This window comes from Neoarius graeffei, chromosome 6 (genome assembly GCF_027579695.1).
Source record: "Neoarius graeffei isolate fNeoGra1 chromosome 6, fNeoGra1.pri, whole genome shotgun sequence".
NCBI lineage: Eukaryota > Metazoa > Chordata > Actinopteri > Siluriformes > Ariidae > Neoarius > Neoarius graeffei.
Genome location: NC_083574.1, coordinates 107,006,810 through 107,030,346, shown reverse-complemented (window position 1 = coordinate 107,030,346; position 23,537 = coordinate 107,006,810). Strand labels below are relative to the sequence as shown.

The following is a 23,537-nucleotide window of genomic DNA, read 5'->3' as shown; positions in this document are numbered from 1 at the left end:
CTTTCACTGAAGTATAATTTTGCAGTAATGTTTCCACGCCTGATACTGTGTGTGTTCCTGTGTAAAGTCTCTCACCGATGCAGTAGCGTCTCGTCCCATCCAGCAGGAACCCGGCTTTACAGATGCACTTGAAGCTGCCATCATCGTTGATGCACATCCCGTTCAAACAGATGTTCCTAATCTTACACTCATCCATATCTGAGCACAAAACACACAGAACCAGTGAGCTAATAATAAAACACACTCCACAGCTGACCACTCAAGGGTCGCTGCCTGTCTCCCTGCATTACCCTTTTAAATCACATCTTAAAACTCTGTAGCCTTTGGGTTTGTTTGATGTTTTAGTACGTCTTGTTAATTAGAATTTTTTTTAATCATTGTTGATTTCTTTTTGTTCTTACATGCATTTCTTGTCTTATTTTGTATTTCCACTTTTAAATCACATTTTAATTTTTTTTCCTTGCTAAATAGTGCTTTGTTTATTTGATGCCTTGTCAATTTTAAATCCTTTTTGGCTTTGTTTATTTCTTTTTTCATTTTTCCTTAATGTTCTTACCTTATTTCAGCCTTGTACAGCATTTTGGCATAATTATTACTTTTAATTGTGATACACAAATAATTTTGACTTCACCCTTGCTGCAGGTTTGTTTGAAAGTGTTAACTAAACTCTACAACTACACCATAAATACATAAGTCATTCTTATTTTAAATAATTATTTAATCAATAATTATTTACTTTCTAATAACTACCATTTCTATTGAATATGATACAACTGAACTGATACAAAAGGCTCAGAGAAAGACACTTGAAAGTAAGTGTTTAATATTTTTAATCTCTCACTTTATTTACCTCTATTTTTTAAATAATGACACTTTATTGTCAAAGAAGTTATCTCAATGAAATTAATTTGCATAGATTTTAAAAAGAGAAACATAATTTCTGCTTCTGACCTTCTTCAGTTTCCACACTCTACACCTTTTGGCTTCCCACTTTCCTTATATGGTAATAACTTCCTGTTTCTTACAACATTCACTCCTTCTAGTGATTGGATGTTCCTTAGCCACTCTAAGCCATGCCTTTTGTTCTTTGTGATGTTTATGCTCCTCTCCTGAGTGCTCCCTGATACAGACAGGTTCATTTCTAATTTATTGTTAATAACAATAAAAATAAAAAATAAAAAAACCCTTTCAGACTCTGAATCAATGTGGGCCATTAGCTTCACCAGACCATGTGGTGTTATATCACAATAGTCAAAGCTTTACATATACTGTACACCAATCAGCCATAACATTAAACCCACTGACAGGTGAAGTGAAGAGCACTGATTATCTCCTTACAGTGGCACCTGTTGAGTGGTGGGATATATTTGGCAGCAAGAGAACAGTCAGTTCTTGAAGTTGATGCTGACACCTTTGTGTTTTAGCCATCATTAACTTTTTCAGCAGTTGGTGCTACAGTACCTCTTCTGTGGGATTGGACCATATGAGCTAGCCTTCGTGCCCCATCAATGAGCTTTTGACACCTGTGACCCTGTCGCTGGTTCACCGGTTGTCCTTCCTTGGAGCACTTCTGTTCAGTACTAACCACTGCATACCAGGAACACCCCACAAGATGTGCCATTTTGGAGATGCTCAGACCCAGTCATCTTGCCATCACAATTTGGTCCTTGTCAAAGTCACTCAGATCCTTACACTCACCCATTTTTCCTGCTTCCAGCACATCAACTTCAAGAACTGACTGTTCTCTTGCTGCCTAATATACCCCACCCCCTGGCAAGTGCCAATGTAATGAGATAATCAATGTTATTCACTTCACTTGTCAGTGGGTTTAATGTTACGGCTGATCACTGTATATTTCTATATTAAAACAATACTGCAATGACACATATTGTGTTTGCTTGTTTTGGTGTAAAAAGGCAGATTTTGTTGTTGTTGTTGATGATGATGATGATGATGATGAGTTTATTTAGTAAAATAATGTACACAATACAAGTATAGTGCACATTAGAATCCATAGATAGCACAATAAAGTGTAAAAACTTATTTTCATTGTGGTCCAAGTACATCAACGGTATATATGTATGGGCGCTGTGTGAGACGGCTGCCTCTCCAGTAGCTCTGTAGTTTTTAGCTCTTTAAACCTCTTTTTTCCACCTTTTTTAACTTTTCTACTCTTCTTACAATGACATAGTGTGTTTTACTGATATAACATGGATATTTTTAACTTTAACATGCCACCAGGAGCCAGTTTTCTCACTTATTCGAGAGAGGAGCTGCTGGCCCTGAAAACAATGGGATGAGCCGGGATACAACACCCCATCCCAGCAGAGCTGAGGAGGAAACACAGGGGCTGCAAAGCTGGAACTAAGCTAAAGGCTAGGTTAGCGGACAACCGGCAGCACTGCAAACCATCCATTCCCTCCGTTATCATGGGGAATGTGAACTCGCTGCTGAATAAAGTCGACGAGCTTTCCGCTCTGAACAACCAGCAGATTTACTGGGAGAGCAGCTTATTTATCTTTACGGAGACATGGCTAACACACCTCGTACCAGATGCTAACGTGGACCTGCGGGGATTCACTGCTGTGAGAGCCGACAGAGACACTAACACATGCAGGAAAAGCAAAGGTGGGGGACTCATCATTTATGTTAACAACCGCTGGTGTAACCCGGGACATATCTCCGTGAAGACAGTTTTATGTTGCCCGGACTTGGAGCTGCTAGCCGTTAGCCTGTGGCCATATTATCTGCCGAGGGAGTTCAGTCACGTGATCACCATCTGTGTTTACATCCCTCCGAGGGCAAACGCAGCCACTGCATGTGAGAGGATTCACTCTGTCACAGCAAGGCTGCAGACACAGCACCCTGAGGCATTTATCATCATTTCTGGGGACTTTAATCACACTACTTTGGACTCTACTTTGGCTGCTTTTTACCAGGCTGTGGTTTGTCCAACAAGGAACAACAGGACAATTGACCTGCTGTATGCTAATGTGAGGGATGCATACAGAGCCACACCCCTCCCCCCACTAGGGAAGTCTGACCACAACCTGGTTCTTCCACAGCCGAAGTACACCCCCCTGGTTCAAAGGCAGCCTGCAACAACTAGCTCCATCAGGAGGTGGTCCCCTGAAATGGAAGATGCTCTCAGGGACTGCTATGACATCACGGACTGGGATGTGCTGCTTAGCCCACACTGTGAGGACATAGAGGGGCTGACACACTGTCTGACAGATTTCCTCAACTTCTGTGCAGAAATGGTCTCCCCCGCTAAGACTGTACGGTGTTACCCTAATAACAAGCCATGGGTAACACAGGAAGTCAAAGCTGTCCTCAACAGGAAGAAGGCCACCTTCAGGAGCAGGGATAGGGAGGTAATGAAAGCAGCACAGCAGGAGGTAAAACGCTGCACGAGGGAAGCTAGGGACAGCTACAGGAGAAAGGTGGAGCAGAAGCTGAAGGAGAACAGCATGAGGGAGGTCTGGGAAGGTGTGAAAACCATCACAGGCCACAATACAAAGACCAGAGTCGTTGAGGGGACAGTGGAGAGGGCGAAGGAGTTGAATGACTTCTTCAATAGGTTCAACCAGCCCACGTCCCCCCCACCCTCTCCCTCATTGCAGCCATCTCTCCTTCTTCCCTCAACACACCTCCCCCCAGTCATCACAGCAGCCCCCTCCTCCCCCTCCTCCCCCACCTCAACACAGACTCCTCCATGCATTACTGCAGACCAGGTCAGAGATCAACTGAGGAAGCTTCACCCCAGGAAAGCAGCAGGCCCGGACAAGGTGTGTTCATGACTACTGAAGACCTGTGCTGCTGAACTGGGTGAACCACTCCAATGCATTTTCAACCTCAGCCTGCAGCTGGGGAGAGTGCCCACCCTCTGGAAGACATCATGTATCGTTCCAGTTCCCAAAAAGAATCGGCCCAGTGAGCTGAACGACTTCCGACCGGTGGCACTCACTTCACATCTGATGAAGACATTGGAGCGGCTTTTCCTCAGCCTCCTCAGACCCCAGGTACAACATGCCCAGGACTGTCTGCAGTTTGCGTACCGGGCAGGTGTTGGTGTGGAAGACGCCATCCTCTACCTGCTACACTGAGCCCACTCGCATCTGGATAAGAGAAATGGCACAGTGAGGATCCTCTTGTTGGACTTCTCGAGTGCCTTCAACACTATCCAGCCCCTATTGCTTCAGGACAAACTGAACAGGATGCAAGTGGACCCCTGTCTGGTCACCTGGATCTCCAGCTACCTCACTGACAGGCCACAATATGTCAGGCTGAAGGACATCATGTCTGACACTGTGATTAGCAGCACCGGAGCACCCCAGGGCACAGTGCTGGCCCCTCTTCTCTTCACCCTGTACACCGCGGACTTCTGCTACAACTCGGAGCTGTGTCACATTCAGAAGTTTGCCGATGACACAGCCATCGTTGGGTGTATCAGTGACGACAGAGAGGAGGAGTATAGGAGCCTGGTGAGGGACTTTGCTGTGTGATGCAACAGGAACCATCTGCAGCTCAACACCTCGAAGACCAAGGAGTTGGTCATTGACTTTGGGAGGTCCAGACCAAGGTCACGACCAGTTCTGATCAAGGGAGTCGAGGTGGAGGCTGTGGACTCCTACAAGTACCTCAGGCTGTGGCTGGACAGCAAGCTGGACTGGACTTGCAACACCAATCACTTATACAGGAAGGGACAGAGCAGGCTATACTTCCTTAGGAGGCTGCAGTCCTTTAACATCTGCAGGAAACTCCTGTGGATGTTCTATCAGTCTGTGGTCGCCAGTGTCCTGTTTTACACCGTGGTATGCTGGGGAGGCAGCACATCCAAGAAGGACACATCCAGGCTGGACAAACTGATCAGGCGGGCCGGCTCTGTGGTCGGCATGAAGCTGGACTCTCTGGTGACGGTGACAGAGAAGAGGACTATGGACAAACTATTGAACATCATGGACGATGCCAGTCACCCTCTGCACACCGTCATCAGCAACCAGAGGAGCCTGTTCAGTGACAGAATGCTCCTTCCCAAGTGCAGGACGAACAGACTCAAAAACTCCTTTGTCCCTCATGCCATCAGACTGTACAACTCCTCTCTGGGGGGGAGGAGGGGTAACAGGAGGACAGAGGATGGGAAGGAGCAGTAGCCTAGCCTGACAATAAGCAATACCGGACAATGTGCAATATAATGTGCAATATAAAGTGCAATATCTCTCCTGCAGCCCCCCCTTTCTCCATTTTATTTTATTTTTTATTTTATTTTTCCTACTCCCCCTTCCTCTCTTCCCCATATCTTATTCTTTTTATATTTGTATATGTAAATACTTAATTTATTTTAATTTATCTAGAAGTTTTTCTCTATTTCTTTTCTCTGTTTATCTGTAATGATGCTGCTGGAATCTTAATTTCCCTGAGGTAACCCTCCCAAAGGGATCAATAAAGTTTAATCTAATCTAATCTAATCTAATCTAATCTAATCTAATCTAATCTAATCTACATCAAGTGCCAAAAAAGGGGGCCATAAGCAAAAGAGGAGCAAAAAAAGGGTGTCCAGAAGGTATACAAAGTAAAATATGGCATGAACTAGAAGATTAACTCAGACATAATAAAAGGATTTTGTGAACGCTGATAAAATTCATTCATTCATTCATTATCTCTAGCCGCTTTATCCTTCTACAGGGTCGCAGGCAAGCTGGAGCCTATCCCAGCTGACTACGGGCGAAAGGCGGGGTACACCCTGGACAAGTCGCCAGGTCATCACAGGGCTGACACATAGACACAGACAACCATTCACACTCACATTCACACCTACGGTCAATTTAGAGTCACCAGTTAACCTAACCTGCATGTCTTTGGACTGTGGGGGAAACCGGAGCACCCGGAGGAAACCCACGCGGACACGGGGAGAACATGCAAACTCCACACAGAAAGGCCCTCGCCGGCCCCGGGGCTCGAACCCAGGACCTTCTTGCTGTGAGGCGACAGCGCTAACCACTACACCACCGTGCCGCCCGCTGATAAAATTGATCAAATAAAAAATTCTTGACATTGGATTTAAAACTATGTGAAACATTTATGGACTGAAACTGATATAGTAGTTCATTCCAGGCAGTTGTATGCACGCAAGATCGAGTCAGTGTGCATTTAGCTAATCAGTCATTTATTGGAAGATCAACAAGGTCTGTTCAAAACACAGCAGAAAAAAATTCAAACAACTTTTCGTGGTTTCTGTGTGTGTGGTTTACCTTGGCAGTTCCTCCCATCAGAAGTGAGTTCAAAGCCAGCATTACACACACAGTGGAAACTCCCCTCCGTATTCACACAGCGTCCATTATTGCAGATACGTCCGTTAGCTACACACTCATCCAGATCTAATAACACGAGACAGAGAGAGAGAGAGAGAGAGAGAGAGAGAGAGAGAGTTAGAATTCGTGCTGTCCCAACAAATGTTAATTAAAGTTACTGCATTGCACTGCTTTTTTTCACTATACAATGAAACGTGCCATTAAGAGTTCACTCTTTTGTCCGCCCTTTACCCTGGCAGCTTCTGGGTGTGGCATGAGTCTAACACTACCAGTAAAGAGCTCTCCTTCTGACCAGTAATCTGCCACACCGCTTGCAGTTATCCAGCTAAGTTTGGGAAGATGCTGTGGATTCAGCATCTGCTGATTGAACTAATGACAAACTTGCTGAGACTTGTGTAAAAACAAGGCTCTGTGAGTGAGATATGGCCAGTGATAGTGGAGAGGCGGAGTCTCCTTCTACACCTGTGTGGAGACGGTGCCTCAGGTCATGTGGTGGGTGGAGGCAATACATCTAACCTGATGAAACATTAGATATATGTACTGTACATCCCAATGTGTGTACAGAGTTCCAGGAATGGAAGGTGCACATAGTGATCACATAAACAAATTAAAAATAAGCTTGTCTCAGTGAGAGGGACAGAACTTTGTCCACAGTTCACTTATTCACAGTATTCCCCGTCCTGAATCTAGCTAACAGATCCGCCCACTGGTAAAGGCTCTCCTCCCTGATGTTAATGAGGCGAGCTGCAGCCAGATGCTGTGATGAGGGCACTAAGGATGACGTTGTCTTTTTAGGCCACGCCCACATTAATACATTCAAGCTTTAAAACATATCACTTTTACTACATTTACGCCTGGCGTCCACATGACTCCAGAGTTTTCCCTAAAACTGAGTCTCTCGGAGACACTCCTGTCCTCGTTTTAGTGTGAAACTCACTCCGGGGTGGTGTTTTAGTGTAGACGGGTGAAAATGGAGACACCCACATCACTTCCCGATTGGGTCTCATCAGTCACGATGCATCCTTCCCTGATTTATCACGTGACTCTTTCCCAGAAGAAAGCGAAGAGCTGTTTATCCCAGCATGCACATGCCCAGTGTACGTGAATGGTCATGTGATCTGTGTTTTCAGGTGTGTTAGTGTGGACGGAGATTGTTTTCATTTTAAAACTAAATCATATTAGTGTGGACGGAGCCTTAGCTGCTTTAGCCGCCTTAGCGGTCACCTCCTTAATGAATTCATGAATGAAAAAATAACGAGGTGATAGAAATAAATAAACTTAGTCAGATGTTTGTACAATCAGTTATGAATAAATCCACCTTTCTGCACCAGTCACCGACAGACAGAAGCAGGAAGTCTGTAATTCACTCCTTTAATCTCATCTCATCTCATTATCTGTAGCCGCTTTATCCTGGTCTACAGGGTCGCAGGCGAGCTGGATCCTATCCCAGCTGACTACGGGCGAAAGGCGGGGTACACCCTGGACAAGTCGCCAGGTCATCACAGGGCTGACACATAGACACAGACAACCATTCACACTCACATTCACACCTACGCTCAATTTAGAGTCACCAGTTAACCTAACCTGCATGTCTTTGGACTGTGGGGGAAACCGGAGCACCCGGAGGAAACCCACGCGGACACGGGGAGAACATGCAAACTCCGCACAGAAAGGCCCTCGCCGGCCACGGGGCTCGAACCCGGACCTTCTTGCTGTGAGGCAACAGTGCTAACCGCTACACCACCGTGCTGCCCCACTCCTTTAATACAGTGTTTAAACAATACAACTTTTGATGTTCATTAACGTCATCAGTTTGTATAAATATTTATTTATTTGCAACCCCGATTCCAAAAAAGTTGGGACAAAGTACAAATTGTAAATAAAAATGGAATGCAATAATTTACAAATCTCAAAAACTGATATTGTATTCACAATAGAACATAGACAACATATCAAACATCGAAAGTGAGACATTTTGAAATTTCATGCCAAATATTGGCTCATTTGAAATTTCATGGCAGCAACACATCTCAAAAAAGTTGGGACAGGGGCAATAAGAGGCTGGAAAAGTTAAAGGTACAAAAAAGGAACAGCTGGAGGACCAAATTGCAACTCATTAGGTCAATTGGCAATAGGTCATTAACATGACTGGGTATAAAAAGAGCATCTTGGAGTGGCAGCAGCTCTCAGAAGTAAAGATGGGAAGAGGATCACCAATCCCCCTAATTCTGCGCCGACAAATAGTGGAGCAATATCAGAAAGGAGTTCGACAGTGTAAAATTGCAAAGAGTTTGAACATATCATCATCTACAGTGCATAATATCATCAAAAGATTCAGAGAATCTGGAAGAATCTCTGTGCGTAAGGGTCAAGGCCGGAAAACCATACTGGGTGCCCGTGATCTTCGGGCCCTTAGACGGCACTGCATCACATACAGGCATGCTTCTGTATTGGAAATCACAAAATGGGCTCAGGAATATTTCCAGAGAACATTATCTGTGAACACAATTCACCGTGCCATCCGCCGTCGCCAGCTAAAACTCTATAGTTCAAAGAAGAAGCCGTATCTAAACACGATCCAGAAGCGCAGACGTCTTCTCTGGGCCAAGGCTCATTTAAAATGGACTGTGGCAAAGTGGAAAACTGTTCTGTGGTCAGACGAATCAAAATTTGAAGTTCTTTATGGAAATCAGGGACGCCGTGTCATTTGGACTAAAGAGGAGAAGGATGACCCAAGTTGCTATCAGCACTCAGTTCAGAAGCCTGAATCTCTGATGGTATGGGGTTGCATTAGTGCGTGTGGCATGGGCAGCTTACACATCTGGAAAGACACCATCAATGCTGAAAGGTATATCCAGGTTCTAGAGCAACATATGCTCCCATCCAGACGACGTCTCTTTCAGGGAAGACCTTGCATTTTCCAACATGACAATGCCAAACCACATACTGCATCAATTACAGCATCATGGCTGCGTAGAAGAAGGGTCCGGGTACTGAACTGGCCAGCCTGCAGTCCAGATCTTTCACCCATAGAAAACATTTGGCGCATCATAAAACGGAAGATACGACAAAAAAGACCTAAGACAGTTGAGCAACTAGAATCCTACATTAGACAAGAATGGGTTAACATTCCTCTCCCTAAACTTGAGCAACTTGTCTCCTCAGTCCCCAGACGTTTACAGACTGTTGTAAAGAGAAAAGGGGATGTCTCACAGTGGTAAACATGGCCTTGTCCCAACTTTTTTGAGATGTGTTGTTGTCATGAAATTTAAAATCACCTAATTTTTCTCTTTAAATGATACATTTTCTCAGTTTAAACATTTGATATGTCATCTATGTTCTATTCTGAATAAAATATGGAATTTTGAAACTTCCACATCATTGCATTCTGTTTTTATTTACAATTTGTACTTTTTCCCAACTTTTTTGGAATCGGGGTTGTACCTACTTATTATATTGGTACCAAACTAGTACCATCACTGTTCTACCATGCCAGGTACTGTACCAAACCCAAAACTTTGGTACTAAACCAACCCTATTTGGTAGCAATTAATGTTCAAATATACGTTTTGTAGGAATCTGGCATCTCTTGTAATGTGTTTGTCTTTCTCACCTTTGCACTCAGTTCTGGTAGCAGTTGTCTGAAACCCAGGAGGACATTGACAGTAGTAGGAACCTGGAATGTTGATGCACTGGCCATGTACACATGGATTACGCTCACACTCGTCATCATCTTAAACAAACACAACACACAGATGTCATGCATATGTATCTACATACAGAATACACAAGTCTCTTAACAAACATGAACATAGTCAAATAAATAAACAGAATAAACACTCTGTGTGTGTGTGTATATATGTGTGTGCGCACTTACCAATACACTCCCCACGGTCATCAAGACGGAAGCCCATGTTACACTCACAGCGGTAACTCCCAGGGACTGGAATGCAGCGACCATTCAAACACAGGTTCCTCACGACTTCACACATGTTTGAAATGTTACCTGAGAGCAACAGGTGTAGAGTCAGTGTGATTGTGTTAGTTTTTAAGGAAATAGTCAAAAGTGTCTTGTTCATTGAGAGTGCAGCAGAGTCATGGTTTGGTCTTGGTCTGGGTATTGGTTCAATCTTTAAGAGAGTTCTCCTCTTAGGCTGAGAATTTGGGCACTTTGGGGAATCTGGGTCTTGGATGGGTTGGAGCTCGGATCTTTGGCAATTTTTTTTTAATTTGATTTTTTAAAATCATTTTCTTGGCCTGGATCATCTCATCTCATCTCATTATCTCTAGCCGCTTTATCCTGTTCTACAGGGTCGCAGGCAAGCTGGAGCCTATCCCAGCTGACTACGGGCGAAAGGCGGGGTACACCCTGGACAAGTCGCCAGGTCATTACAGGACTGACACATAGACACAGACAACCATTCACACTCACATTCACACCTACGCTCAATTTAGAGTCACCAGTTAACCTAACCTGCATGTCTTTGGACTGTGGGGGAAACCGGAGCACCCGGAGGAAACCCACGCAGACACGGGGAGAACATGCAAACTCCGCACAGAAAGGCCCTCGCCGGCCACGGGGCTCGAACCCGGACCTTCTTGCTGTGAGGCGACAGTGCTAACCACTACACCACCATGCCGCCTGGCCTGGATCAGTTTCTTAAAAAGTTTGGGTCTTGAGGCAGTTTGGATCTTGATCTTCAATGGTCTAGCCTCGACTTGAGCCTTGAAGGATTCCTGATTTAAGGGTCCTCTGATCATAGATTTGTAAACATTCTAGATAGTTCCAGTTTTGCTCTGGATCTTCAGGGATGATGGATTTGGAGAATTCTGCTCTTATTATGGGGCACAGGGGGCTGTTCGTGATCTAGGTCTTGGAGACTGTGAGTCTAATCTTTACCTGGATCTAATCACTGGGAAATTTCAGGTCTTGGAGGAGTCTGCTCTTAGTCTGTATCCTGGAAAATCTGTACTTTGTGGAGATTTGGTTTTAGTCTGGACCAGTTTTCTTGGAAAGACTGGGTTTGGGGTCTTGGGGAAGGCCTGGTATGATGTGGATATGTGTTCTTGACTCCAACCTGGTGTAGAAACATACCTGGCACAATGCGTAGTGGTGGTACAACAACTGGATGGTCAGGAGGTTCTGGAACAGGAATAGAAGGGACATATGGACCAGGAACATAAGGATTGTATGGAACATATGGGACAATATTGGGACCAACAGGAACACGTGGGTCGGTACCAGGTACACCAGGAACATAAGGTCCAATAGGACCAGGAACAAGAGGCTGGACCTGTTGGCACAATATCTGGTAGTCCTCTGGAGAAATAAAAGACACACATATAATCAGGTATATAAACACCTATAACAGGTGTGTGTACAGCTAAATCAGGCACAGAATCACATTTAACAGGTATATAGCTAAATCAGGTATACATGCACCTGTATCAGATTATATACAGTGTCTTGCAAAAGTATTCATACCCCTTGAACTTTTTCACATTTTTCCACCTTACAACCACAAACTTAAAAGTTTTTAATTGAGATTTTATGTGATAGACCAACACAGAGTAGCACATAATTGTGAAGTGAAACGAAAATGATAAATGGTCTTCAAAATTTTAAACAAATAAAAATCTGAAAAATGTGGTGTGCATTAGTATTCAGCCCCCTGTACTCTGATACCTCTAAATACAATCCAGTGCAATCAATTGCCTTCACAAGTCATCTAATTAGTTCATAGAGTCCTACTGTGTGTAATTTACTCTCAGCATAAATACACTTGTTCTGTGAAGGCCTCAGTGGTTTGTTAGAGAACACTGAAGAACAAACAGCATCATGAAGACCAAAGAACTCACCAGACAGGTCAGGGATAAAGTTCTGGAGAAGTTTAAAGCAGGGTTAGGTTATAAAAAAATATCCCAAGCTCTGAACATCTCAAGAAGCACTGCTCAATCCATCATTCAAAAATGGAAAAAGTATGGCACAACTGCAAACCTACCAAGACATGGCTGTCCACCTAAACTGACAGAGCGAGCAAGGAGAGCACTGATCAGAGAAGCAGACAAGAGGCCCATGATCACTCTGGAGGAGCTGCAGAAATCCACAGCTCAGGTGGGAGAATCTGTGCACAGGACAACTATAAGTCGTACACTCCACAAATCTGGCCTTTTTGGAAGAGTGGCAAGAAGAAAGCCATTGTTGAAAGACAGGCATAAGAAGCCATGTAGGGGACACAGCAAACATGTGGAAGAAGGTGCTTTGGTCAGATGAGACCAAAGTTGAACTTTTTGGCCTAAATGCAAAGCGCTATGTGTGGCGGAAAACTAACACTGCTCATCACCCTGCACACACCATCCCCACTGTGAAACATGGTGGTGGCAGCATCATGCTATGGGGATGCTTTTCTTCAGCAGGGACAGGGAAGCTGGTCAAAGTTGATGGGAAGATGGATGGAGCTAAATACAGGGCAATCCTGGAAGAAAACCTGTTGGAGGCTGCAAAAGACTTGAGACTGGGAAGGAGATTCACCTTCCAGCAAGACAATGACCCTAAACATACAGCCAGAGCTACAATGGAATGGTTTAGATCAAAGAATATTCATGTGTTAGAATGGCCCAGTCAAAGTCCAGACCTAAATCCCATTGAGCATCTGTGGCAAGACTTGAAAATTGCTGTTCACAGACACTCTCCATCCAATCTGGCTGAGCTTGAGCTATTTTGCAAAGAAGAATGGGCAAAAATTTCAGTGTCTAGATGTGCAAAGCTGGTAGAGACATACCACAAAAGACTTGCAGCTATAATTGCAGCAAAAGGCGGCTCTACAAAGTATTGACGCAGGGGGGCTGAATATTAATGCACACCACATTTTTCAGATTTTTATTTGTTTAAAATTTTGAAGACCATTTATCATTTTCGTTTCACTTCACAATTATGCGCTACTCTGTGTTGGTCTATCACATAAAATCTCAATAAAAAACTTTTAAGTTTGTGGTTGTAAGGTGGAAAAATGTGAAAAAGTTCAAGGGGTATGAATACTTTTGCAAGGCACTGTACATGAGTAACAGGTATATTTCTCTTGGACTATCAGTTGAGGTCTGTCTGTTTATAGCTATATATGCTACAGACAGACAGCATGCTGTTAGCATGATGATGAACAGGAAGTTAAGAGGCCTTGGCCTGGGCAAATTAAAAGACTTTTTGGAACTTTCAGCATCACTGAATTAATAATCTAAGTAGGTGTATGTATATTTTTGCATGTATGTGTAATTTAGGCCCTGTGTTGATTTCAGGAAAAACAAAATAAATTAAAACCTGTGCACCAAATTATTTTTTTTTTTATTAAAAATGTATGTTGTAAAATTATTCTGCCCCAGAAAAAGAACAGTTCAAAGAAATCACTAAAAGCCTGATATTGCTATGACATTCATGTCCATGTGTGTAAACTTTTGGACACAGCTGTTGGTATGTATATATGTATGTATACCATAAGTTGCCAGTTTATTAGTTATACCAAACTACTAAATAATTAAATAGCAGTTCAGTGTACAAATCCCATTTCCAGAAAAGTTGGGATATTTTCCAAAAATGCAATACAAAAAAACCCTGTGATTTTTAATTCACATAAACCTTTATTTAATTGATAAAAGTACACAGAAAAGATTTTCAAGAGTTTTACTGACCAAATTAATTGTATTTTGTAAATATAAACGAAGTTAAATTTGATTCCTGCAACACACTCAATTAAAGTTGGGACAGAGGCATTATTACTGTTGTGTTCAATCACCTTCCCTTTAATAAAACTTTTTAATCATATGGGATCTGAGGATACGAATTATTGCAATTCTGCAGTTAGAATTTTTGTCCATTTTTGCTTGATATAAGACTTCAGCTGCTCAACAGTCCGTGGTCACCATTGTCTGAATCTCCTCTTCATGATGACCTATACATTCTCAATAGGAGACAGATCTGGACTGGCAGCAGGCCAGTCAAGCACATGCACTCGTTGTGTCTATGAAGCCACGGTGTTGTATCCCGTGCAGAATGAGGCATGGCATTGTCCTGCTCAAATAAGCATGGACTTCCTGGGAAGAGATGTCGCCTTGATGAATATGTCTCTCTAAAATCCTAATATATACCCCAATACAGTGGTGTTTGAAAGTTTGTAAACCTTTTTGAATTTTCTATATCTCTGCATAAATATGACCTAAAACATCATCAGATTTTCGCACAAGTCCTAAAAGTAGATAAAGAGAACCAAGTTAAACAAATGAGACAAAAATATTATACTTGGTCATTTATTTATTGAGAAAAATGATCCAATATTACATATCTGTGAGTGGCAAAAGTATGTGAACCTTTGCTTTCAGTATCTGGTGTGACCCCCTTGTGCAACAATAACTGCAACTAAATGTTTCTGGTAACTGTTGATCAGTCCTGCACACCGGCTTGGAGGAATTTTAGCCCGTTCCTCCGTACAGAACAGCTTCAACTCTGGGATGTTGGTGGGTTTCCTCATATGAACTGCTCACTTCAGGTCCTTCCACAACATTTCGATTGGATTAAGGTCAGGACTTTGACTTGGCCATTCCAAAACATTCACTTTATTCTTCTTTAACCATACTTTGGTAGAATGACTTGTGTGCTTAGGGTCGTTGTCTTGCTGCATGACCCACCTTCTCTTGAGATTCAGTTCATGGACAGATGTCCTGACATTTTCCTTTAGAATTCGCTGGTATAATTCAGAATTCATTGTTCCATCAATGATGGCAAGCCGTCCTGGCCCAGATGCAGCAAAACAGGCCCAAACCATGATACTACCACCACCATGTTTCACAGATGGGATAAGGTTCTTATGCTGGAATGCAGTGTTTTCCCTTCTTCAAACATAACGCTTCTCATTTAAACCAAAAAGTTCTATTTTGGTCTCATCTGTCCACAAAACATTTTTCCAATAGCCTTCTGGCGTGTCTACATGATCTTTAGCAAACTGCAGATGAGCAGCAATGTTCTTTTTGGAGAGCAGTGGCTTTCTCCTTGCAACCCTGCCATGCACACCATTGTTGTTCAGTCTTCTCCTGATGGTGGACTCATGAACATTAACATTAGCCAATGTGAGAGAGGCCTTCAGTTGCTTAGAAGTTACCCTGGGTTCCTTTGTGACCTCGCCGACTATTACACGCCTTGCTCTTGGAGTGATTCTTTGTTGGTCAGCCACTCCTGGGGAGGGTAACAATGGTCTTGAATTTCCTCCATTTGTACACAATCTGTCTGACTGTGGATTGGTGGAGTCCAAACTCTTTAGAGATGGTTTTGTAACCTTTTCCAGCCTGATGAGCATCAACAATATTTTTTCTGAGGCCCTCAGAAATCTCCTTTGTTCATGCCATGATACACTTCCACAAACATGTGTTGTGAAGATCAGACTTTGATAGATCCCTGTTCTTTAAATAAAACAGGGTGCCCACTCACACCTGATTGTCATCCCATTGATTGAAAACACCTGACTCTAATTTCACCTTCAAATTAACTGCTAATCCGAGAGGCTCACATACTTTTGCCACTCACAGATATGTAATATTGGATCATTTTCCTCAATAAATAAATGACCAAGTATAATATTTTTGTCTCATTTGTTTAACTGGGTTCTCTTTATCTACTTTTAGGACTTGTGTGAAAATCTGATGATGTTTTAGGTTATGTTTATGTAGAAATATAGAAAATTCTAAAGGGTCCACAAACTTTCAAGCACCACTGTATATAAATGGTACCTTCACACATGTAACTCCCCCATGCCATGGGCACTGATTCCCCCCTGCCACACCATCACAGTTGCTGCTTTTTCACCTTTCTCTAATAACAAACTGGATGGTCATGTTCACCTTTGGCACTGAGAATTTGATGTCTGGTTTTCCCAAAAACGAGCTGAAATGTGACTCATCTGACCATTGTTTTTCAGGCCATCTGAGATGAGTTCAGGCCCAGAGAAATCAGCCACATTTCTGCATAGGATTGATGAATGGCTTCGTCCTTGCATAATGCAGTTTCAGGTTGTATTTCTGGATGCAGTGCCGGACTGTGTTAAGTGACAACAGTTTTCTGAAGTACTCCTGAGCCCATGGGGGTATATTTGTCACATTAGCATGATGGTTTCTCAGGCAGTGCCGCCTGAGGGCTTGAAGGTCATGCCCATTCAACAGTGGTTTCTTTTTTTTTTAAAGATTTTTTTGGCTTTTTTCACCTTTACTGGATAGGACAGTGTAGAGACAGGAAATGAGTGGGAGAGAGAGAGAGAGAGACGGGGAGGGATATGACTTCGGGTCGGAATCAAACCCGGGTCCCTGGATTTATGGTATGGCGCCTTATCCACCTGAGCCACGATGTCCCTCAACAGTGCTTTCTCACCTCACCTCCGAATTCTCTGAATCTTTTCACAATATTATGGACTGTAGATTTTGAAAGACCAAAAATCTTGCATTGAGAAATGTTCTTTTTGAATTGATGAACAATTCTCTTCCGAACTTTGGCACAAAGGGGTGAGCCATGCCCCATTCTTGCTTGCAAAGACTGAGCTTTTGATGCTGCTCCTTTTATACTCAATCATGTGACCAATTCTGGTGTGGATTTAAAGGGGGGGTGCACCTGGGGCATGCCCCCTCATTCAAAAAAAAAAAAGTTTTAGTATTGCAGATACCGAGATATGCCCACTGTTTTTTATTTAATTAATACAGTTTTTTAAAAATAAACAAAATAAATCGTTATGTGGGATTGAGCTGAAGAGTTTATTGTATAAATTTATATTTAATAGTAGGTCCTATAGGTTTTTTTCACTTGTGACACAAATGCAGTGAAAAGCAAGCTGGGCAAGTCCTGTTGGATTTTAACAGGGCGCGGAAACTTCATGCATCAACATAATAACAGTGTGGGAAATAAGGCCAGATCGGCAGATGACCGGGAATTTTCACAATATGTCCATCTGTATTTCAAAAGCATCAAACCAGATGGTCCATGAAAAATGGTAAAGATATGGGTCTAATCTACTTCTAATTTTCTTCCAAATGTTACACTGGGTAAATACATTATGTCGTAACACGGCCTGTGATTGGCCGATCACAGATGATCTCGATGACAAGTTGCCTCTCATCAGCAAGTAGGAGTGCATTCTGGCCTGACACCACGCCACACTGTTATCAGCTGGGTAGGTTTACCACTAACGGTAAAAGAAAATAGACTACTACAGGTTTTGGACCCTGATAAAGTGTTTTTTCCATCATGTTTTAACCCTTTGGGATCAAGAGCTTCTCCGGTGAAGCTTGGCAGGTTTAGAATGAGTAGGTCACGGATTTAGATTAATATCTTCATACAAGCATGATAAACATATTGACAGAAACTTAAAAGTTTACACTTTCCTATGTGCCCACTGCCAAATAATATTATAGTTTTTAAATTACCTAAATTAGATGAAACATAAAACTTGTCCACTTACTCAATCACACCAGAGTCAGAGCACTGGGCACCCACTTACACATTCATAAAAGACTTCCCATGGTAAGAGCATGATAATCACTTTCACTCTTTCAGTTTCCATTGGTTTCTCTTTCATAGTGTTTTCTTCTATTTTCTAAGTTCTAGTCCAGCAGATTTTAGTCTGAAACCCAAATGATATGACCGTATCTAGTTTTGAATCATTTTAAAAGTAATTTTGTTACAAAGTTACTTGGAATATCATCCTCAAAATTTCAACTCTATTATGTAAGAATAGTTGTATTGTTAATTACTAAATTTCTCATAGACTTTTTATAAACATAGTATAAAAATAGTCATAGTGGACATAATGTTTCATGAGTGTTATTATAGTACCTATATATGATTACCCGTAAGTTGTAACCAGCTGGAACATTCTTGACCCCCAGACTTTTTTCTAGACATGGAACTGACCTGTGTGTGCTACTGTTTTCTTGGGTAGAACTTTAAGCATGTTTTTTCTTGAATCTTCTGACATTTTCTTGTAAATTATATTCAATTTGTAGTGTAATTAGCAACTAATGTCGAGTGTAATTTGACCTTTGAAGATCACAAAAATGTGCCTGGAAATAGCTGAGAAGTCATCTCCAGGCATCTAAAGCCCTTCAGCTTCCGGGGCCCTAAGGTGAGCCCCGGACCCTTGGCCACATTGTTCTGGGCCTTTGGCCCATCATTCGGACAGGCTGAAATTTGGATGGGCAGATAACATTTCAGACTCTTCTGTCTTGTGACAGTCTGCTTAAAATTCCCCAATGAGCTCAGATTGCTGTTACTTAAACAGTAATAATTTATTGATAGAAGGTGTTTTGTGTTCAGTGTACTACACTGTAGTGTGTCATGTTGTAACGCATTATATGACAATGCAACTTTCATAAACATTACCATATATAAGTTGTAAACATATCTGTTTAGTCAAGCCTTTTGTTAATGGTGTTTATGAGGTAAAGGTGTAGATCTGGAGGGTCCTCAGACAGAGTGTTTTGGTAAACTGGGATGTATGGATGCTGTCAGTCCCCCACTCGCTTGCTCACTCGAGTTTGTTGATGGTGTAGTGGCTGCTGCTTTATGTCCCAGGGCTCCCTCATGCCTGTGTTACCTTCTGGCTCTCCCCTTTTAGTTATGCTGTCATAGTTAGTTGCCGGAGTCCCTGCTTGTACTCAGTGCAATATGTATACTGTTCCTACTTATTCAGGTGACATTGGGCATACCTAACAACCTGTGTTCCCCCCCCCCCACCCCCCAAATCTGTCCCTCTGAGTTACATGTCAATCCTGGGATCGAGATGCTGAACCTCTTCTGCTCCTCGGACCTGCCTGATCCATCCTGGTGCCCTGTGTCTGGTTGGAGTCTCATCACATCGCTCCTGTGGAGGACGGCCCCATGTGGACAGTTGAAAGTCACACTTTGAAGATGCTCTGGACTCTTACAGTAATGCTTTTATGGCTGAGGACTACAGTTGACTTGCTAACTTTAGGACTGCAGTTGTCATGAACAGTTTTGCACTCAAGTTTCCATCAATGAAGAGTTTATAACATCAACGAAACTGACTTCATGTTAAAACTGTTAATGTTATAGTCATGTTGTCTGTTGCTGCCCAAATGAGGATGGGTTCCCTTTTGAGTCTGGTTCCTCTCGAGGTTTCTTCCTCATGTCGTCTGAGGGAGTTTTTCCTTGCCACCGTCGCCACAGGCTTCATCATTGGGGATAGATTAGGGATAAAATTAGCTCATGTTTAAAGTCATTAAAATTCTGTAAAGCTGCTTTGCGACAATGTTTATTATTAAAAGCGCTATACAAATAAACTTGACTTGACTTAATTATGTTCTACACATATACCTGCAACTCTGACAATATAATTTTAAGTGACTAATAAAATGGTTTTGAAAGTTCCTAGTTTTTAAATATTTTTGATATGGTCATTTTCTTTAAGAGATTTCATTTATAACATGTCTCTGACAGCTCAAAATGCATCTCCAGGCATTTAAAAACTGCACAGTTTCCAGGGGACACTGGGGGCCCCCCCAGCCCCAAGCCTTACTGGGTTAACCCCCCCTTCCCATTTTCCTGGATCCACCCTGCAATTAACCTGCTTATTGTGGAATCTTCCAGAATGGTGTTACTTGAATATCCTGTAAACTTTGCAGTCTTATTTTGTCTCTGTCCAACTATTTTTGAGTGTGTTGCAGACATCAAATTCTAGCTTTGTTTATCTCATCTCATCTCATTATCTGTAGCCGCTTTATCCTGTTCTACAGGGTCGCAGGCAAGCAGGAGCCTATCCCAGCTGACTACGGGCGAAAGGCGGGGTTCACCCTGGACAAGTCACCAGGTCATCACAGGGCTGACACATAGACACAGACAACCATTCACACTCACATTCACACCTACGGTCAATTTAGAGTCACCAGTTAACCTAACCTGCATGTCTTTGGACTGTGGGGAGCTTTGTTTATATTTACAAAATACAATTAAGTTGGTCAGTAAAACTATTGAAAATCTTTTGTCAGTTAAATAAATGTTCACATGAATTACCAAATCACATATTGTTGTTTTGAATGCATTTTGGAAACTAACCCAACATTTCTGGAAATGGGGTTAATACAGGGTTAGTCAAAATTATGTTAACACTTAAATAGTAGAAACCATTTATTCACAAAATATACATCATACGTGCAAGATGATTTGCAGGATGGTCTCAACCTGTTCAAGTAACAGTACCATTTAAAGCCCAGACACACATTTCACAGTCATGGCGCACCACACATTCAGGAGAAAAATAATCCATTAGTGTTAACATAATTTAAACTAACCCTGTATATGTGTGACAAGTGTGCTACCTGTTCCATGGCTGGGGCAAATCTCAGGGATGGTGTTTCTGGCCCAGCAACGGCCCACTGAGCAGCAGCACTGGGTCTTGGTCATACGCTGGGAGTTCTGGTTTGCACAGCGGTTATTTATGATACTGTCAAAGCAAAGTCCTGCATGGGCATCTGTACAGTAAAAGAGGAGACATTAGGAGATATCAGAGTCTCAGATTATACCATCACTGCCAAATGAATGGGGAACCAACATTGCTTTTGTCAGAGAAGAGAAAAAAATTAAAGCCGCAAGCGGCCTCGACGGGCCCTCGCGCCAGCGGCCAAGGGGGGCGGGGGCATGGGTCCCCGCGACATAACTTCCACAGCTTCTTCGGCAAGAGACATTACTCCCACAATGGCGACAAAGCACAGAATTGGACACATGGTAACAATAGGGTCTCGCACTGTACGGTGCTCGGGGGGCGCTATAGAGGCCCTGAGGCCCGCCTGGATCTGGGCTTCTGGTTCTCAGTAGCGGTGGCAGTCTAAGAAAAAGGAGCCAAATTTCGTGCGTTGTCGACCATGGCAAGCGCCCCAATAAGGGTCTTGTAAAGAGTTTGCTTGCCAAGTTTGACAAATCAGAAGCTGCAATATCATTTTTGCCATAACCAGCACCCCCAGGGGCGAAAGTGCACAAAATTTGGCGTATATGTCAGGTGAGCTATGAAGAGTTTGCGTATGAAGTTTGATGACAATTGAGTAAATAGAAGACGAGATATAGATTTTTGAAGAAAAAATTTTGTGGTTTTTCCCATGTCAGTAGGTGGCGCTATGCTGCACATGAGCGATTATGAGTTGGAAAAATAAGTGTCTACAACAGCAACGTACTATCACAAGGTAGTGGTGTGAAGGAAAAGCATTATGGAATTATTTACCAAAAACCCGTTTTGGAGCAATTGCGTCGGCCAAAAACAGCGCCCCCCATGGACGAAAATTCCCAAAATGTGGTATACATGACATGGGAGGTAGTAAGAGGGTGGCCGTGAAGTTTGACCAAATTTGAGGAAAGATTGGATTTTTTGCCCAAAAATAGCGCCCCCAGTGGCGAAAGTGCACAAAATTTGGCGTATATGTCAGGTGAGCTATGAAGAGTTTGCGTATGAAGTTTGATGACAATTGAGTAAATAGAAGATGAGATATAGATTTTTGAAGAATAAATTTTTTGGCTTTTCCCATGTCAGTAGGTGGCGCTACGCTGTACATGAGCGATTATGAGTTGGAAAAATAAGTGTCTACAACAGCAACGTACTATCACAAGGTAGTGGTGTGAAGGAAAAGCATTATGGAATTATTTACCAAAAACCCGTTTTGGAGCAATTGCGTCGGCCAAAAACAGCGCCCCCCATGGACGAAAATTTCCAAAATGTGGTATACATGACATGGGAGGTAGAAAGAGGGTGGCCGTGAAGTTTGACCAAATTCGAGGAAAGATTGGAATTTTTGCCCAAAAACAGCGCCCCCAGTGGCGAAATATCACAGAAATTGGGTAACATGTCAGAAGCCCAAAGAGTGATTTGCGTGTGAAGTATGAGCAGTTTTGAGCAATCAGAAGATTTGTTATGAATTTTTAAGCATGTAAAATTTTGCATCGAAAATTGATTGACGTATAACTTCTGAACGGCTTATCGTACGTGAAACGTATTTAGTAACTTTTGTCAGCCATGTCTGTAGATGATGTGTCTCAATTTTGGTGACATTCCTACGAATGGTCTAGGAGGAGTTGCGCCGTCTTCGTGGCCATGCATTTCGCACAAAAGTGAAATTACCTCACTTCCTGTTGGGCGTGGCTAATGCATTGGCATTACATTTTTGTCCGGCTTAGTGAGATACATATGCGTACCAAATGGCATGCCACTACTACAAACTACATGGCACCCTGGCACCTTAATGCGGGAGGCCAAAATCACAACGACTTAGGGGGCGCTATAGAGGCCCGGAGCCCCGGCCAAGTTTGGGCTTCTGGTTCTGAGTAGCGGTGGCAATTCTCGGAACTGGTGCCAAATTTCGTGCGTTTTCGCCCATGGCAAGCGCCCCGAAAATGGCCCAACAGCGGAGAAAAATAAAGAAGAAGAAGAAGACGGAAGAAGAAGAAGAAGAAGAAGACGGAAGAAGAATAATAATAGTGAACTCTTACAAGAACAATAGGGCCTTCGCCCATAGGGCTCAGGCCCTAATAAAGAAAGAGAGGACAAAAGGGCATTTAGCATTTAACAGCATGTACATTTACAACATGCATTCCTTCCATGGCCAACATCCCTTGTGTAAACCCAAAACCAGACAAAATCAGTTGAACATCCCTGACTCCAAGAGGAGGGGGTTGGCTGCATGTTTGGAAGAAGCTCTTGGCTGGAAAATCAGAATTCCCTCAACAGTGTCATCAACCTCTCACTGAGAAGCAAAGGGAAAGCCACAATTTACTTTATTATTTGGTTCCAAAGTGAAGAGACAGAGTTGAATGATCACATGGACAATATGTTTTAGTGGAAGAGTCTCTATATGTCCAGACAGAATGTAGCATTATAGTGCCACCATGATGTCAGTGCCAACCTGTGTACTCTCATGTTTTAGCTCTCAGAAAATGTGTAAACTGAATCTCATCTCATCTCATTATCTGTAGCCGCTTTATCCTGTTCTACAGGGTTGCAGGCAAGCTGGAGCATATCCCAGCTGACTATGGGCAAAAGGCGGGGTACACCCTGGACAAGTCGCCAGGTCATCACAGGGCTGACACAGACACAGACAACCATTCACACTCACATTCACACCTACGCTCAATTTAGAGTCACCAGTTAACCTAACCTGCATGTCTTTGGACTGTGGGGGAAACCGGAGCACCCGGAGGAA

At 42.8% G+C, this 23,537-nt stretch overlaps 1 protein-coding gene across 1 annotated transcript in view; it reads right to left on the bottom strand.

The window, feature by feature from the left end:
* The window catches only part of fbn1 (fibrillin 1), a 207,393-nt gene that overhangs the window by 119,777 nt on the left and 64,079 nt on the right, over window positions 1-23,537 (bottom strand). The window contains exons 10-15 of the mRNA XM_060924311.1: window positions 20,673-20,825; window positions 11,407-11,631; window positions 10,189-10,317; window positions 9,925-10,044; window positions 6,252-6,377; window positions 76-198 (exon numbers count right to left, since the gene is read on the bottom strand). Coding sequence (XP_060780294.1) covers window positions 76-198; window positions 6,252-6,377; window positions 9,925-10,044; window positions 10,189-10,317; window positions 11,407-11,631; window positions 20,673-20,825 — 876 coding nt within the window. The remainder of the gene's footprint in view (window positions 1-75; window positions 199-6,251; window positions 6,378-9,924; window positions 10,045-10,188; window positions 10,318-11,406; window positions 11,632-20,672; window positions 20,826-23,537) is intronic.